General features: G+C 35.2%; 2 protein-coding genes across 3 annotated transcripts; one reads left to right on the forward strand and one right to left on the reverse strand.

The window, feature by feature from the left end:
- The first annotated feature begins 6,421 nt into the window (after positions 1–6,421).
- LOC134851672 (zinc finger homeobox protein 4-like) lies at positions 6,422–14,299 on the forward strand. 2 transcript variants are annotated; one of them, XM_063867854.1, is made up of 4 exons: positions 6,422–7,230; positions 13,406–13,616; positions 13,744–13,900; positions 13,980–14,299. In XM_063867854.1, the coding sequence occupies exons 1-4, from the start codon at positions 6,834–6,836 to the stop codon at positions 14,139–14,141; spliced, it is 927 nt and encodes a 308-aa protein (XP_063723924.1). In that variant the 5' UTR covers positions 6,422–6,833; the 3' UTR covers positions 14,142–14,299. The 2 variants fall into 2 exon arrangements, with proteins under 2 accessions (XP_063723924.1, XP_063723926.1); XM_063867856.1 differs by having other exon boundaries at positions 13,412–13,616.
- A 402-nt stretch (positions 14,300–14,701) lies between these two features.
- On the reverse strand, positions 14,702–15,118 carry LOC134851989 (mediator of RNA polymerase II transcription subunit 10-like). The gene has a single exon (XM_063868265.1). It carries the CDS (start codon positions 15,116–15,118, stop codon positions 14,702–14,704), a length of 417 nt encoding a protein of 138 aa, XP_063724335.1.
- Positions 15,119–19,316: the final 4,198 nt, after the last annotated feature.

The raw sequence follows: 19,316 nt of genomic DNA on the forward strand, positions 1-19,316 counted from the left end.
GTCTGTAAATTTGGTTTTGGGGGCAGATAGTGCAGTTATGGACATGATGCGCAAGGCTAGTTAATGCAAGGCTAGGAGTCAAAGCAAAGATGTAAAAGTGCATGCACATAACACAGAACACCCGATCCGAGTGCTCCGCAAAGTTTGCTACTCCCGATTCGAATTGGTTATAAGGAGGCCAGCATATTTTTCAGCAACAAGTAGTTGACTCCGGAAAACGAAATAGGTTCAAATGATGTGGTCGCGTGCTGACTGGAGAACCAGCACACGCAAAAATACTCGGGAACCACGATGTTGGAAGAAAACAGGGTATGCGCAGAGACTCGATTCAATCTCTTGATTGAAACGCGAATTAGCCAGGAGGAAACCTCACCTTTTATGGGATAAATATATAATGTCGTCTAGCAGTGATTCAATAATTTTGAGGAAGAGGGTTGCAGTATTTAACGGAGGTCCGTGTTCCTGAAAAAAGCTACGATTTGCTATGCGAGTAAAGTTTCAGGAGATGATGTTTGCGTCAGATTTACAAAGAGGCGGCGAAGCTTCGTTTCGCGCACACTAGCGAAAACACGACAAAAAGTAGCTCTAGAACGTGCAAAAATAAAAAACAAAAATAAGTATCGAATTAGCAAAAAATTCGACTGGTCTAGGATTCGATCTGCGACCTACTGCAATCAAAAGATTTTGAGTCTCACGTACTAACCATTCAGTACGCATAACCACCGACAAACACGAGTCACAAATAAAGCAGCTATATATGTTAATAACTTGTCAATGCATTCAGCAAAAGTGGTACCAAGTACAAATACACTCAATTTTGCAAGTAATAATTTGGATTATCGGAAACTGAAGGCATCGCCGCACTGGAGTTCCATGGATAATAATCGATTATATTGCCATTTTTTAGTCAGTATCTATAAAATTAGAAAAACAATCGCTAATAATCTAACAAAAATGGATTATAATCTTGTATTTTTTAAATCAATATAATTCATTATAATCGATTATAATAGTTTATAATCCATTAAAAATGGATTATAATCATAGTATTTTTAAAATCATTATATAACATTATAATAGATTATAATCGATTATAATGTATTTTTGAAACGAAATTATGAATTTTGCAATTTTTTTTTCAAAGTTAATTCATTTCTTGTTTCGTACAGTTGCTATGCATTACGTTTCATAATTTTTTACTTTTCACAAAAGATTTTATTTGTTTATGTTTTCTCTACTTTTTCTATACTACGTAAGCTTCGTCAACACTTTTAACAACCCCCTTTCCCAGTTTACCCCCGCCACCTCACAGTTTATCACCCCTCCCAAAGTTTAACAGCCCCCCCCTTGCTAAAAAATGGGGGGGGGAGGTTGGAGCAGAAAACTTGGGTGAGGGGGTTAAAATGGAGAAAATGTAAGCAAACTCGGGGGGGGGGGGGAGTAAACTGTAACTGGTGGGGAGAGGGTTGGCTTTGGGGGTAAAAATATGGGGGTGAGCGTAGGGATAAACATAGGAAGTGGGGAAGGGGGCAAATGCGGATGTGGGCAAAGCGAGGGAAGGGGGTTAACTTGTGTAGTTTAAGATTGCGAGTAGGCCGTGAGTAACGCAGAAATGTTGCAAATTTTTCAAATGATTTTGCAGAAAAATGTGAAGAAAATAATTCATTATAATGGATTTCAAATGGATTATAATCCATTATAATGGATTTCAATCGATTGTTTAATTGGGAAAATAATCGATTATAATAACACAATATAATCGATTTCGTGGTCTAAATTTGCTACAATAATGGATTATAATGACAACATTTTAGATAACAATTTTCCATTATAATCGATTATTATCCATGGAACTCCGGTCCGGGTCCACATAAACTTTGCATGTAACAAATCGCAAAGCATAAAACCACTTTATGTATAAATTATGCATTTCAAAAATATATTGAGTTAGAAAGTCTCATAACAGTTTTTATTTTTGTTGTTGTTTGAAACAAATAAGCTTTTTTTTCGGTTCATTGATGAACTAAAAATGCATCAACTGGGTTAACTTAATACCATTCGAATTTCAAAGCACATGCTATTCAGAGGCTGCAAAGGTGCCCCAAAAGTTGCACTAATTTTTGCGAATCAGGTTAGAAAAAAAGGTTATCAGGGATCGTGCGCGATTCTTGTGAGGTAAATATTGTATATCTACATTTTCTAAGTAAATAATTCAAATTTAATAATACATTAAGTTGACGCTAGCATTAAAAGGTACTTTGAAATGGGCTCTGTGTTCAGGTAGGAAGAGGGGGGAAGTATATTCAGTAATTTCTACATTCAGTCATGTTGGTCTGCTTCGATGATAGAACTTCTCAAAGGCAAATGAGCAATGGCAGCCCCTTTACAGCAGCCTCCTCAGCTTCCTGGAGATCAGCAAAAGATGTTGTGTAACAAAAAGTTTAGGTGGACCTGGGTAAAAAATGGAGCTATTGAGACTCGATTCAATGCATATAGATTTTGAAAGTACTTACCAGCATTGAAATACAACCCCCCAGCTTTACGTCACATAGTGTTTAATTTTTTTGATTGGATTTTTCTGCATGCAATGAGGACTCCGCCACTTTTAGTCTCTTTTTTAAAAAGACAGTCAGGGATAAGTTCTGCAATTCAGTAACTACAGTTGAAAACAGTTTGAAAAACAGTAGTGGAGTTCGCGTTTTACTCAAAAGCTCCAATTTCGCACAAAATATATGTAATGCCGTTAAAATTGAATAATTTTAGCCCTCCGTTTGCTGGTGGGATCGGGATATGGTCACCAGGCAAGCGTATAATCGTTTTTGGTTGGAACCTATACAGTCGTTACCTTACTAACAAGTCTAATTAAAATCACTAGCCAGTATCCTATCCAAAATCACTAGTCACTACGCATAAACACAATTTTATTCGAAATTCAACTAGCAGCTATACTAGGTTGCACACCTCCGCTAGATACAAAAGCAATACGTCAGTGCAAAATTCTACAAGATACATTACGAAGCATAGCTGTGTACTTTTTGCAAATGCGGGTTCGGTGATTTTAGACCTGAAAAGCTGAAGTCGCCCATTCCACAGCATTTTTATTTTAATTTTGGCTGCGTATTATGTGACCAAGGGCTAAATTATGGGCTGCGGAGTTCGTGATCAAAAGTGTGACCAAAACAGCGGATTCCGTGACCGAATGTTGTACATTGCGATGAAAAAACACGGAATCCGCAAGCAGCCGGAGACCGATTCCGTTGTTTTTGCTCCTAAGCATAGTTCTCTGGTACTTCATTGTTTTCTGATTCTTAAAGTATAGTTTCAACATGCAAATAAAGTCTCAAGATTAACCTTTTATTGAAATTTATTCTTTCAACTTTTTCTATTATTTTTTAAAGTAGTCTTTGATTCTGAAGTTTTCCAGTTGTCGGTTCAATCTTTTTTTTGCTAAAACTTTTTAAATATTAAGAGGCAATTCAAGCATATGCAGAACTTTATCAAAGTCACTCAGCATTCAGTGGCATGTATGTAATAGTAAATTGTGTTAATACGCGGCATTTATGTCATCGTACTGTTATCATGGTGGCATTTTTGTTCACTGCTCAGACGTTATAGAAGACATGCCCGAGTTGAAATCCCACCAACAGTTATAGTAATAGTTATAGTTATAACTGTAGTACCCCAGTCCAGTGATTGCTACTTTTCAACCTTAATTCATGTAGAAGTCCCATCTGCGATATCTCAGAGCTTTTTCAGTATGATTCGGTACAAAAAAAAACTAAAGAGCTTAAACTTAAGAAATTTCTTTAACACTTTGCTTGTGTAACTCATTATCGTAACTTTTAAACAAGAGAGTGAGTCCGTAACCACTGTCAGATCAATAGGAAAATTATGTATGACGGGTTTGCGAAAAAAAGAACGACGCTTCCCGTTTTTTAGGTCTCGTAATGAATGCTTACAAACATGGTTGGCAAACATACAAACCAACTTAAAAACATAATGCTTAGTGCAACATCTTTAGTGCAAAAGTCTTTAGTTTATAAGTGGGTCAAAATTGGTAATCCAAAAAATGTTCACATAGAAACCTGATATTTCCTTATTTTTAGCAGCGAAAATCTGATAAGTTTTGGAAATATATGCTTTTAAGATCCAATGTAAAAACTTGGATATTGCTTTAAGAGTTGAGGTGTAATGCGAATGAATGGTTCATCCAATTTTAAATAGGCCGAATTAAATTTAGCCCAAACTACTTATTTAGCCAATCTTTCGCGGGCGAAAACAACTATCATCTTCACATCGAGATGTGTTGACGGTTGGAGCGCGAGAGATTACGCCCTAATAACTGATAAAGCAACAGAATGAGTCGAAATAACCAAGCATTAATACCAGAGTTGAACTGAGCCAAATGAAATAGAAGCTGAAGAGATAAATAATACACCAAATAACTCTGAGAACTACAACATGCTACCAGCGACAGAAGGGGGCGAATCAGTAACCCACTCGGCAATACTCTTTCAAAAGCTTTAAACTAGAATCTCGTCGCGGCATTGAGGTACTAGATACGCTACAAGAAACTCGGATCATAACTCCACGAACTCTGAAACTATTTAGGAGAAAGATGTGGCCGACCGACACTAAAACTTTTCTAAAGGCGCCTTCGGCGTCAATACATACTTAACTTTTAGGGGGACCGCGCGCCAAAAAAACGCATTTTTTGGCAAAATTTTCCAAAAAGTGACCAACACGGCTTTTTTGACCTGTTTTTTCAAAATTTTGCCTGCGAATTTGGCCGAAACAGCGTCTTTTTAGTGCTTTAGGAGAGCTCAGAAAATCAATTTAGGTTGACCAAATTGATTTTCTGAGCTCTCCTAAAGCACTAAAAAGACGCTGTTTCGGCCAAATTCGCAGGCAAAATTTTGAAAAAACAGGTCAAAAAAGCCGTGTTGGTCACTTTTTGGAAAATTTTGCCAAAAAAGGCGTTTTTTTGGCGCGCGGTCCCCCTAAAAGTTAAGTATGTATTGACGCCGAAGGCGCCTTTAGAAAAGTTTTAGTGTTGGTCGGCCACAAATGAATTTCTTAAGAAGTACCAAAGGTGGGACTCTCGAAAAAAAGCGACGGAATATTTGTGTTTGGGGTGATTTTTTCTCCATACAAATTTCAATTTTTTTATCTAGCCTTTTTTGACAAAATTTTTGTATAAAGTCTGAAAGCTGTAATGCCCAGAGCTCAAAATTAAAAAGATATTTCACTTGTGACATTTTCCCTCAAAGTTGGAAAAGTTTGAATGTGGATCTATTTTGACTACTATTATAAATATACAAATAAAACATGCACAACATTTTTCGTCCTTTTTAAGCTTTAGCGGCAAAACAAATCATTGCCAATTGCAGGAAGCCAGAAATTTCTTCTTTTAACAGGCTCAAAGTAATTCACTTAATACATAAATTGCGTGTGAGGGATAAAAAAATAGAAACTTTTTCGTTTTTAAAGAATTTTTCAGAAAGCTTTAACTTTCGTCGAAGGACAGACGACACGTTCTGAACTTTGCCCTGATACGATCAGTCTTGTTGCTTAAAACACTCTCAAACTATGACTTATGGTCCGTTTTTAATTCTTAGCTGCAAATTAAGACTCTTTAAACTCAAGGTGGTCACGAGTGATATCATATCGAATCCGTTTATCGTGACTCAGATTATGTAAGAAATCAAAATAATTCAGTTTCGAGAAAAACTACTCTGATTTTTCCCGTTGTTCAAAATAAATTAGAATTTTTTTGGAGGCTGACCTCACGCAACAATTAAAACATTATTTTAGTAGAAAATGTTTTTAATCTAAATCAATTACCCTATACTGAAAAAAAAAATTACTAGTATTCAGAAAAAAAATAGAACAATATTTTTTGATAAAGCTAAAAATTTATTTTCTGAAAACAGAGTGGTCGGAACAATCTCTGCTTTGTGCACAGCAACCTGCTTTCCTTGGTGTATTCAAAGTACAGCTACGAGAATGCAATTTTACCACATGTCAAGGTGTATCAAGTGATTCTAACTTGTTTCTAACAAACTTCTTGGGCTCGAGGTTGTAAAAAATGAGACATACTAAATGGACAGTCTCATTCCATAAAAACACAAACCTCTTATTTCCTGAGCTTGATTTCACAGTAAGTGGTACTTTCTACTAATAAGTACAGGAATAACTTGACAGGCTGCTTATTTCCAATTAGGAAAATAAAACATACGCACCTCATTAAAACAGCGGTAAGGCAATAAACTTTTCCACTTAAACCTGCTCCGAATAAATGCCCGAAGCTGAGAACTCCCAGCTACCTACGTACTATGTACGCTTGAAACACAACAGTATGAAAGGGTTGGTATATTGTAGGTACTTAGCAGAGCAGAAGTTGCAAATGAAATCCAATTAGCCAGTTTCACCTACCAAAGGAAAACCAATAAACGTGTGGCGAAAGTTTTTATTTAATTTAGCTCAGATTTCAAAACTTAAAGTCTTTCATTTCGCAAACTTGACATAGTTTACAAGCCAGATTGATGTGTAAATTCCGATATTTTTCGACACTAATTGCACAATACGATGTAATGTTTGTATGAAATTTAAAATTAGAAAAACAAAAACATCTCTTGGTTTTGTTCTACTGATATTAGATGAGAAATTAAACAAACTTGGCGCTTTTTGTATTTTCCTCTCTTAATGTTTGTTAATTTTATCGGTATTATGTGAACGAGTCTTGAATTGATGCTATTAAGACACCACAACTTGACAGAAAATTTAGTCCTAGTATTACCAAACTGTTTGAATTTCATTCACGAACTTGCAAAATGGATTCTGCAACTACAAACCATGATCAAATGTTACCAAGAACCGACAACAATGAGACCGATATTAACGTTTCTTCTTTTCACCAACAACACACGACTGACTTGTTACGTTGTGTTCCAATTTCTCTCGGACCTGAAAATATGCCTACGAATATGAGGACTCTTATTCAGAAGCTATGCGAGCAAATTTACATGCAAAACGTGATCATTGCACAACAGTCTGTTTTGCTCCGTCACAATATCCGATTTCCCAGACCTCCAAATTCAGATAGAAATTCTGGTACAGAAGCTGCAAGCGAACTGCCATTGCAGTCAAGCCTCGGTTCATTTACCCAACTGCATGACAAAACCAGCCAAAATAGCGATGGTTGCGGCCATCCGACTTTTTCGCCAGCCGGTAAGATAATATGATAAGAAATGCTAACAGACAGAACTCGACTATTTTCTAAGTTTCTCTCACTACTAAATTATTAAATTCAGTATTCGAGTAATTCAACACCATCGTAACGGATAATAATATTTCACTTATCGACCATTGCTTTGTTTCGAACGACCAAAAAATTACGTAAATTCGTACCAAATGCCTTTCAACACAGACCAATATTTGCTTTCATACGAAACATTAAATTCTTGCAAGCCAAAAAATGAAATCATTCGAATTGAGACAAAAGATTTCCAAAATTTTAATCGTGGAAACTCAACGTAGACCTTGCATTTTATGATTGGTCAAAAAAGTATGAAAAATCCTCCGGATCACAAACAATTGCCACTTTTGGGATTATTGTGGGAAAAATAATAAGTGGGTATGCTCCATATCGCGCAAAAACTATAAATCAGAAAATGGAAACCAATAACAAAACCATGGATTGATAAAGCCTTGATGACTTTGATAAACAAACATAGGTAATTCCATAAATGAAAAATCACTGGCTTTGAGTGCGCTCAGAAAATACAAAAAAGTGAGAAATTTGGTCAACCGAAAATTCGCAACCGCATCACAAAGTTATCACATAGAAAATTTTAGAAAAGTTTTAGTAATTATTCCCGAAAAAGGTTTGGAAAATGGCAACACAAATGATGTTATTGAAACAGCAAATAACTTGAATCAACTTTTTCAAAAATTAGGTATTCTTAATGGTGAACATATACCCCAAAAACCTATAGAAAAAGGCAACACTTCAGGGTTTGACTTTGGTGCGGCACAAGAAAAAAGTTACAAAAAAATAGATAACTACAGTTAAATAAATCACCATGGCCAGTGGAAACCAAGTTTGTTGCTTCCATTAAGAGAAACTTGCTATCGGAAAACACCTCCAAATCGCAATAAATGAACGTATAATGCAAAACCACTTTCCATCATTCCTCAAAGAAGCATATTCAACACCTAATTTTAAAAAAAACATAACCACAGATTCCATCGACGGTTGTGTGCCAAACGCGCTTTTGAAAAATCTCGAGAGCTTACTTTATAAACAAAGTATTGAATATCTGAAAAAATAATTCATTATCTAAGTCCACCAATTCAAATTTTCGGAAAACAAATCCGCGACTGATGCAGTTATCCTTTTTACCGAAAATAATTGTGAGAACATGGATAAGAAAAAAGAAAACAAGTGCACTTACTCTAGATCTTGCTGATGCGTTCATTCCATTTCATTTAGTTTTATTAGAAAAAAATTCTAAAATATGGTTTACCCAATACTGCATCAAATCTCCCGAGGGATTTTTTCTACAGACAGACAGCAATGTGTAAGTCTTCAAACTCAATATTCTGACTGGAAAACACTTCAGTCGTGGTGTACGAGATACTGTTTTGGGACCATTGGTTTTCACTCTTCATGTAAATGCTTTTACCAACCAAAAAAACAGAAACAAGAATTCAGTGCAATTTGCTGCTGATACAGTTATCCATTTAGAGTGACTTCCAAATTACACCTAAGACTGTCAAATCTAGAAGCACTAGAAAAAGTGAACGAAAATGTGAACGAAAATAATCTTGTTCCTAATGCTGATAAATACAACACTGACTTTGAAGAGAATAGTTTAGAAAGAAATTGTTTATAGAGAAGACACAGTTTACGCAAAGAAACATGCCAGTTTTCTTGGCGCGCTAGTGGAAAAAAATCTTACTTTTTCAGCTGTTTACGCAAAATGGTTGTTGCAAGTAATTCATTCTACTCCGCAGAAAAAAATGATGCACGAGATCTACTTCTCAAGTGTAAGGGTTTATCAGCCGTATTATTCATTAGCCAATACTGCTTGACTATAATGTTCGATGTGGCGAAAACAAAGTCAGACAAAAAAAATTGTTAAGCTAGAACGCCTGTGAAAGAGTACCTGTGAAACAACACGAACGCACAAAACAAATAAAACAAAGTAGGTTCCTGAAAACAAATTGGGGAAAGGAATATATAGCAAACAATAGTTGTAATAAATGGAACAATTGAAACGTAAAGCTAAGAAAAGTTAAATCTAAACAAAAAATTGAATTTGAACTTAGTTACTTTTGATAAAAATACATGAAAAATTTCTATTGGTAGATCCATTATTCCATTAGTTCTTTTCGAGATTATTTTTTGTATCTAATATTAGTATTATCTTATTCATTTTTATACACATTGTATTTGCCGATTAACATGCCGGTCTAGTTGTTGATTTTTAACTTAATATGATAGTTTCATTTTGTAGATGCAAGTATGTTTAAACAAGTGGCTATTTTGAAATAAATCGATCAAAAACTAAAAAAAACTTCGAGGTAAAGCCACGTCTTAACGTTTTCTTGCACAAAAAATCTCAATACGTCTATTTATCTGACTGCGAGAAAATACTCTACATAAAACTTCAGTCTCAAAAACCTCATCATATCAATCAAAAACATGCTCGATATTTGTCAAAAAAGCATGCAAAAAAAGACAAGCCAAGCAAAATCTGCAGATTCTGAAATCTAAAACAGTTAGATTTTTTACCGCAACATTTGTAATTTTAAGACGTCAAATGAAGTACTGAAGTAGAAGAAATAAATTATATGAGAAAACATTGACTGAATACGCCTATGAAATGAATGTTGGCTTGTCTTTTTTTGCATCCATTACTAACCGAAAACTGGTAGATGTAATGGATAAGGTCGCGCGGTGTGCATGAAGCATGGCATTGACAAAAAAGCACATGTTTGACCAGCTGGCCGCTTTAATTTGGCGAAAAGTTTGGGGCGCGCGTGAAACAGGGTTCTCCACTAATTTAGATTGTTGCCAAACTGATTCTTAATTTGGGATGCTGTTTGTTTCGTTTTCAAAAATCGCATCAAATTAAGAGTAGCGCAAAAGTTTCGATTATATTTTTTATAGAACTAAATTTTCTTTTTTCAAATTTGGGCGGTTTTTGGGATAACGGACCAAAATTGTCTTCTAAAATCGAAAACCAAAATAAAACAAGGATAGTCGGTTACTGTGCAAATAGCGCAGAATGTAACGACCAGTCTAAAAAATTTACTACAAACTATTTTTTCAAATTGGTGTCGTTTTTTCGGCGTGCTGTGATAAAGGAATCTGAGCGACAAAATAGAACTTAGGCATTTTCGTCAGTCATTGTAAAATATGCAAATTGGAAAAAAATTTTTGGGGTTGAATCAAAAGAGAAACAAAAAAATAAAAAATAAACATTTTTTTTTAATTTTCAAAAAAAAATTTCCCGAAATTTCTGAAGTTTTGATTCCTTATATGAAGCTAATAACTCCAAAACTAACTTCATTTGATTAATTTATTAATGTCGTTCGAATCACGACTGAAAGGGCGTTAACAAGATATATCACTCAACCAAATCCGATGATTATTTAAGGTAGCTGGTTTTGCGTGGAAAACGAAATGAAATACACCCGAATACAAAGCTCCTACCCATTTTCAATGGTCGGAACAAAAATTTCAAAAATTTTATCCATTTTTTGCTGATTATTTTTTGAATTGTTTATACACCTTTTTTGCTAATGAAAATATAAATGAAGCTTCGAACACCAGTTTTACTGGAGTAAAATGAACTAAAAAAATGTTTCCTTTTATTTTTTCTTATAATAAACACACTGGTTCGCTTTATTTGCACAAATTTAGACTGAAACGGCAAAAATTCAAACCTGGGTTTCTTTTACACAGAACTTTTTAATATCGTTCAACTCACGACTGCTAATAAAAACACAGGTTGCTACCACAACTATTAGAGTAAACCACAACTATTAGAGAAACTCTTTTTTTCCTTTTATCAAACTAAGGTCGTTTTTTAAGCGCGGCGTGGTGAGAGGACCTGAAAGAAAGCTTAGAAGTTAATACACCTTAATTGACTACAGTTGTCTTTCAAAAGGTAAGCAAAAAAAACTTTTTGCTGTTGAACTCAAGTGCCATGGATGCGGAGTGCGGTTAAAATGCAGACAAATTTTATTTCATACCGGTCAAAAAGCAGACAAATACTATATTAACTAATCAGAATCAAGAACAGAAAACAAACTTGGGAAATAAATAATTAATAAATATTTATTTTCTAAGATAGCTTCCCGTTCTCCATTCTGATTGGTTAATACAGTAGTTCTCTACTTTATGACCAGAATACTCTTTGCTACGTAAACCATGGAAGCGCTAGATGAAACTTCTACATAGAGGCGAAGCAACGCATCTCACCACTTGCAATAAAATCCAAATATCGCATGACAAATAACCGACAGAAAAAAAGACGAAGGCAGCAGCAAAACTTTTTTGAAACTGACATTGCAATAAGTTTTCATATCTTTGTCTTGAGTTTGGTTAAATACAGTTCCATTCAAGGAAAACAAGAAAAGGAACTGAATGTTAAATAAGCATAGAAACAAAATTTAAAAAGCGGTAACCAAGTCGACAATTTTTGAGCAGACACCCGTTGAGCCGAAAAAAAAAACAGTTTTCATAAAGAAAAAAATTAATACTCAAAAAACAGTTTTCAAAACCACATCAAATTTTGAAAAGGAGGCCGCTAAGCCCAAATAGTATAAGCCGAACCATTTTAAGTCGATTAAAGAGAAAAAAACTGAAAAAAAATAACTGGTGAATTTGCAATCAACATAAAAAATTTTTGAATAGAACCAGTGTTGGGGTGTTATTGACATCAGTGTTATTTACACTGTTATTAACACATGTTATTAACGTTATTTACACAGCCGTGTTATTAAGTGTGATTTACTTCAGTTTGAAATGCCTGGATCGAACGCTGGTGGAAGGCCCGTGGACGCTATTTGGGAGCATTTTGAACGACTTCCGAGCAACAAGTCCAAATGCAGGGTCTGTGGGCATGAAGCGGCCGCAAATCCTGAGAGGATGAAGAAGCATCATGCCAAACACGCGGATTCTGAGAATCGACCACCGCCCGCAAAGCAGCCCCGAATCACCGATTTTACCGTTTCGACGTCCAAAGACGATAAAGACAAGTTTGATATTTTAGTTGGGCGGTTCTTTTTCGAGAACAATATCGCATTCAACATTGTGGAATCTACAAGCTTTAAAGAGTTATGCTTTGAATCGCTTGCAATCTGACAACATTTGCGCCGCTGAAGCCGTGGAAAGATATTCTACATCCTCAGTATGCTGGGAGAAGATTAACTCCAAAAGAGCTCAAAGACGCCAAAAAACTGGTGGAAGAAAAGTATACCTCTTTGTTGCCAGTCTATGTTGATTTCGTAGCGTAGGGTAAAACTGTCTACATGGAAAACTGGGCTCCTGCATCTGGATGCAAAGTTGAAAACTTCATCAAGTTGAGCAGAGACGAGCAAGAAATTAGCCAAGGACTCGCTGAACTGATGATCACAATGCTTAAATTGATCCCAAGCACGGCTGGTTTGGAACGGGTTTTCTCAACAATGGGTTTTGTACACTCGGACTTACGTAATCGTCTTGGTTCTGAGAAGGTCACAAAACTTGCATTCTGTTTGCGTTCGCTGAAATCTCAAGACAATTGAATTTTTCGCGAATGAATTCTGTTTTTTGAGTAAATCACAGTTATTAACTGTTAAAAACGTTAATAACGTAAATAACGTTAGAAACTCGGGCGAGGGTGTAATAAACCCAACACTGAATAGAACGGGCATTCAAAATGCTAACATGCTCAAAATTTCCATTATTTGACGAAAATACAGATTTTGCAATGTCCACGAATTCGATCGAAGTCATCCTGTGCTATAAGTTATTTCCGGAAAAAAGTCTGGTACCCGCTTTTAACACCCTTGCTTATCGCAAGGGTAAGAACTAGTTTTCCTTTCGTTAAATTAAAATTTTCATAACTTAATTGGCAGATTTTTATAAAAGCAAAAGTTACTCGATCTCTGTTCTCGTTCAAATTGGACCGAAATTCAATTTATAAACCTGTTTTTCTCGACTAATAATTTAGAAACTATTTTCGATCTAGATCAACTACTAAAAAAGCTTCAATTTAGAATATCACTTAACTCGTTCTGATAATTGTTTGAGGCGGAAAAATTGCGTGAAAAAAATGAAACATACCCTTATACCTATTGGTCCGAACAAAACCCTCCCTCAGACAATGAAGTTTTCAGTGATACTCAGGTTTAGATGAATCCCGTGCAATAAACAACCCGCAATGTGTCTTCAACTACTCGGCAATTTCTCCGTTCAAGGACGATAGAGGCCTGCTCCCCGAAGATAACGGAGAGCTATCTTCGCAGAATGAAATAAACTCAATCCCGGACGAGTGCTACATCGGAGCATTCATTGCAATTTCACCCACTTGTTTGCCCGATAAAGATAGTCCTACCAAGTATGTACGAATGTATGCATTTGCCTCTGAGGAACGTCTTTCTGAGGAAAACACTATTTAAAAATATAATATGGCAATTTATTAAAAGTTACCTTCAAAACAAATCGTTACTCTTTCATATTTGAAGGTGTGAAGTGCACAAGATACGCCACCGCACCCGCACCAAGTTGACCAAGTCTGAGGTGGTGTTGCTGAAGTCAATCTACGAGAACACCCCCAGTCCCTCCAAGAGACAATTCGAGGAACTGGCCAACAGCACCGGACTGCCAACCAAAGTCCTTAAGGTTAGTTCAAAGACACATACCTACACGTTTATCATTTCGATCATTCACAATATCTAAGTTTTTCGATTTTTTGGTTCAGGTTTGGTTCCAAAATACGCGCAGACTTCGCCGCAACACGTGTCCCAGGTGCAAAAGAGTATTCGTGACAAACCATCTGTTCGTCAATCACTCCAAACAATGCCATAACAACAACAACTGCAAGCACCCAAAGATCAACTCCTCACCTGAACTAGAAAATTGAAGAAAAAACGTTCTGCAATTTCGGATCTTTTCGAATATCTTCCACAATGCTTAACTTGGATTAGTGCTAGTTTACCGATGGAAGAATGCTTTAAATTATGCATGCTTCCTAAGAAAACACTATGGGTAGCAGGAAATTGTTAAATGTATGTGTAAACTTTTGCCTTCTGATAAAAAAATAAACTTCTGATAATAAACATCATTTCTAAAGCTTTAATTGATGATTTATTGTAACAACATCTACTTAAGAAACATAGCCAACATACAAATAGAAAAATGTCATTGAACTCAAGCTGACCTGACCTTTTTGGAAAATTATCTTCAATGAATAACTTAGACGTTTAAGCCTTTATTCATGAACTTCAAGAAACTGAAGATATTCACGGCTTTTGCTTTTAGAGAGGGTAATATGCTCTCCATATGGCAAATGAGCTGAATTGAATTGAGCTTACAAAAATCAAAGTCATTTCCGAAAAGTCAAATTTAAGTTCAAACAGAACAAAAATCCACGCGAGCTAAGCAGATATCAACTTCGTTCATTGACAGAGGAAAAATTTGTTTTCAAGTGAAGTTTTGAGGATTTCTAGTTTTCATGTAGAACTCGAACACATCTGGAAAAGTTTTGGCCATTTCATCTGTCAGACATTGGTGAAACTTCTTATACACTTCAATCTTGCCTTTCACTTGCTCATTTTTCTCTAAAGCTCTTTCCATCAAGTCTTTGCTGTATAGTTGCGGGTTAGTTCCCTGATCAATATATTGCAACACACTAACAGGAACAGTCACGTCTGAGAACTGGTTTTTACATCTGTCGATCTCTTGCAGGTTATGAACTATGCTGTGTATTTTCTGGTTTAAATTGTTCTGACCTTGAGGTTGGAAATCGGAGACTATTATTGATGTTTGACGGATGTTTTCGATCAGTTCTTCCAAATTCTCTTCCAGTTTCGCAAACCGATCACCGCCGTTCAAATCCATAGCAAAACCAAACGTCAAATCAAACTCTGAAAATGAACGGTTTTTTTCGGGATCGATTGAGCGAGCAATCTCCCCCCATTCTCGCATGGGGGAGAGAGATAGCTCAATAGGTACTTGAGACATCATGAATCAGATTCTTCAACGATAGAAACGCCAAAATTTACAATATCAAAGCTCGAAAATTACATTCACAGTGAAATAAATTTCAATAAAACTGAGGCGACTTTAGTCGCATCAAGCGCCTTTTTTGTCCTAAATGGAAAAAAGCAATTTTTAATGAGCTGCGGAGAACAGTTTTTGATATTCAGATACAAGGCTAGAGCACCCATCCTGGCAAGTCATATTGCTCGATGAGGCAATCGTCGCTCACACAAAAATTTGCAAAAAAAATTGAAATACATGTGATACTAGTTCATAACAAAACTAACTTTGATGTGATACTAGTTCAAAGCAAAAAATAACTGGTTCCTGTCCAAGGCGCACAAAATATTCAGATCACTCGATCAGATCTGTGCACTTGCTTAAAACGATATAATATCTGGACAACATTTAAATAACTTTGAAATGAGATTAGTCTGAAAGCAGCATTATGAGACTATTTTTTAGATATATTTATAAGATTGCCAGTTTAATTATCACGGGTGTATATTAAAGAAAAATTTGAATAAGGTAAAAAGTAAGACTGAGGAGTAATGATCACTAAATCACATTACACAAGTACACTAACACGTAAGAATTTTTGTAATAATCCAACAATGTGAACAAAAATGTTCCAATAAGTCGGAGGGAACTTAAAACGGAATCAAAAATCAAACCGCTACGGCGCAAAAAATTTTCAGACTTTTTACTAAAATTCACAAAAAGAAACAGACATAACTGAGCGTTTTCAATTAGTTAATGAACACTTATATTAACATACGGCTAACATAGACGATGGAGGTGCTAATTCAAGCTTCATAAATAACAGCCTTATTAACAATCAAAGAAAAACTCGGACTATTAAGGTAATTGCGGCTCTAGAAATGAAACATCATCATCATCACAGTTGTTTTATGCACTTTTTCTTTTATTCAAAATTGCTGTATCCTCATTTCAGTCATATTGTCCACAATATTCACTGTATATCGTCAATCGCATCTTTAAAATTCCCTATCTTTCAAAAAAGCTTAGATTTCTTCAATTTGTAACAAGCAAACATAGCCAACAGCCAGTTGGAAAAGAGTCAATGAACGCAAGTAAACATTTTTTGAAAATGATTTTTAGATAAAAAATTTACCCAAATTGAGAAAACTGGATCAATAGGTTAGCTTTTTAGGAGGCAGAATGTTTAGCTGAGAAACGGTCGCGTTGTTCTTTTTACCTTCGCTGAACAAACTTTCTAAATCTTTCGCCTTCAAAATGGCCTTTCTGCAAAAGCTTTCTTCAACCAATTTAAATGATGGAAATTCTATTCGATCTCTATTAGAACAATTAATTATACAAGTTGATACCCAACAAAATGAGATTATCGGGTTACGGGACGAAAATGACAGGCTATTAAACGACAACTACTAACTGGAAAAACGAGTTACCAAATTGGAGAGGTATTCATCTTACATGTGTTTAAATTTTCATTGAATATCTGACGGAGGTGAGTATCCAGTACAATAAATCGTGAGGATCTTAAGGTCAGTTGAAATTTTCATTGAGCCCCAGGATATCGCAGCGTGCAAATATCTGCCCGGAAAGAAAGGTAAAAATCGACAAATTATTGCAAAGTTTTTGTATAACCATCAAAGCGATGCCGTTTGCAACAAAAGATTTGATTTATGGGACGAGTGGACGGGGGGTAAAAGTCATGTTAATGAAAGGTTAGCTGAAAAAGACTGTAGACGAGAAACAAATCTCCTGACGTCAACGCATAACACCAAGTACTAATCAAGATACCAAATAGTGATACATGGAAATGGAAACCAGTTGAAAAGCGAAAAGAAGTCGATGTATTTATGGCTAATGATATTAGCTCGCACAGTGCAAGTCACAATGTCCCCACTAGTGGCGAAAGAGACTTTCGTGTGCCTCATTATTCCCAAATCAACTAAAATTATTCTTCATCTATTGGAGCACCTGGAAAAAGAAAACGAAATGTGGCCTTAAATTCTCCTAGCAGTCAATACAATCAAAGCAATGGTATACATGAGGAGAAAATAGACAAGTTAGGTTGCCTTAGTGAAAAATTGATCGAAAGAAACTCTCCACACACAAAAAAGTTTTCTGCTTTTGGCTACGATATGATTGATGATACTACTATGAGCAGCAACGAAAAGGAACAAAATGATTCGTAGAAAGAGATTATTTTCAAAAAAGGAAATAACAATTTTTGTGTTTATTTTCTAATGGGTAACGACGGGGATTTGTTTTTTCTAAATGTACAATCATTGCGTAGCCATCATGACCAACTGAGAGTACTTGTTGCTTCACTAAACCGACAACCATTGGTCATTGCCATTTGTGAAACCTGGCTAAGCGACAATGACCCATTGAATTTGTATCATTTAGATGGGTATCAAAAAGGAATTTTTGTAAATAGACAAAATAGCAGGGGAGGGGGTCTGGCACTTTTTATTAAAAATAAAATCAATTATTCTCATTAAATTCTGTCGAATGACATTGTGAAGATTTTGTTAACTTTGAATTTTGGCAAAAAGCTGACTTTAAACATTTGTTTACTGTACCGACAACCATCAATGAATTTCAGACAATTTTTATCGCAATTTGAAAATTTACTTTTGGATTTGAGTTCGAAAAACATTGATCATTCAATGATTGTTGGTGATATGAATATTGACACTTTAGGTACGCGCGTAATTGTCATAATATTGATGAATATCAATTGCTACTGAGCTCTTTTGGTAACTCAATATCAAATAGTGAAGCAACAAGACAAACTCATGCAAGTTCTACTTGTATTGATCATTTCATTAGTGAGGTTCACCTAAATGTCACTACTCTGAAAACATCACGGAGCGATCATTATGCTTTAGTTGCACCTATAGCAAATTTTTTAGAAGACATCCAGTCTATGAATATTCAATGACGAAATTTCAAATTTTTGCAAAAAGAAGAAAATGTTTTGAAGTTTTTGTTGGTTATTGACCAAAATTTAAAGAATTGCGGGGAAAGATATTGATTAAATGCTAAATAATTTGAAAAAAACATGTTTGGAAGTATTTGATCGGTTCTCTCCCCTCCGAAAATTGTCAAAGCGTTATCAAAAAACATGGATAACCCCAGATATTATTGAAATGTGCAAGAAAAGAGACTCATTACATGCAAAAATGGTTTTAAAAAAAATCCAGCTCAAGAAAATATTGAGTTTTAGAATATTTAAAAAAACGGTGAAACTGGCCATAAGACGTGCTCAACGAAAATATCACGATAAAAAAATCGAAGATTCGTCATCAAAACAAATGTCTCAAGTTTTTAACAACTTTTGTGGAAATGAAAAAGTAGCCCAATCGGAGGTTGAACCAAATACCCAGAATGGTTTTTTTGTGAGTATTGGAATACATCTTAGCGAATCTATACCCTCAGCTGGATCAGCCTCAAGGCATTTGGAAAAAAAATCCTTTTAGTTTTGTAATTTTTTAAACTGATGGACACGAAATCAACAAAATTATCACTGCTCTTAAACCAAAATCTTCTTGCGGTCATGATGGGCTATGAACAACAATGGTGTGCACCGGTCATCTCTGTTTTCTTGGCTATACCAATAAAATCATATGATCTTCTGGTATGTGGTAGTACTGGCAAAACAAATCTGGAAAAGTTTATTTATTTCAGAAAAGGATACTGCGAACAATTTTCTTTAAACGAAAATTTGAACATATTACTTCGAAATTAAATAAACTTGGTTTAGAAACAGTTCATGAAATCTATTTAAATCAATTGTTCAAAGAGACAATTTTCCAATGCCTAAAACGTTCTCCATTAGACTATCTGAATATTAATAAATTTAGTTATCGAAGAAGTACACGTTCTACCTCAAATGGAATGATTCTCTTTTACCGCTGCAAAACAAAAATGATGGAAAATTCACTCTCTTATAAAAATTTTTTTTGATGTCAAATAGGCTAACAGATAACATTGAAACTTACTCTGATGAGAAACTGTCAAACTTTTTAAAAAATTTCCAAGGAGAACTACATTATTGATAATG

This window comes from Symsagittifera roscoffensis, chromosome 7, assembly GCF_963678635.1.
Source record: "Symsagittifera roscoffensis chromosome 7, txSymRosc1.1, whole genome shotgun sequence".
NCBI lineage: Eukaryota > Metazoa > Xenacoelomorpha > Acoela > Convolutidae > Symsagittifera > Symsagittifera roscoffensis.

Excerpts from the sequence above, each read along its gene's own strand:
- LOC134851989 (XM_063868265.1), bottom strand. The coding sequence starts at position 15,118 with ATGGATTTGAACGGCGGTGATCGGTTTGCGAAACTGGAAGAGAATTTG.
- LOC134851672 (XM_063867854.1), top strand. The coding sequence starts at position 6,834 with ATGGATTCTGCAACTACAAACCATGATCAAATGTTACCAAGAACCGAC. Across the intron at positions 7,231-13,405 it reads TCCGACTTTTTCGCCAGCCG|GTTTAGATGAATCCCGTGCA; the intron begins GTAAGATAATAT and ends AGTGATACTCAG. Across the intron at positions 13,901-13,979 it reads TGCCAACCAAAGTCCTTAAG|GTTTGGTTCCAAAATACGCG; the intron begins GTTAGTTCAAAG and ends TTTTTGGTTCAG.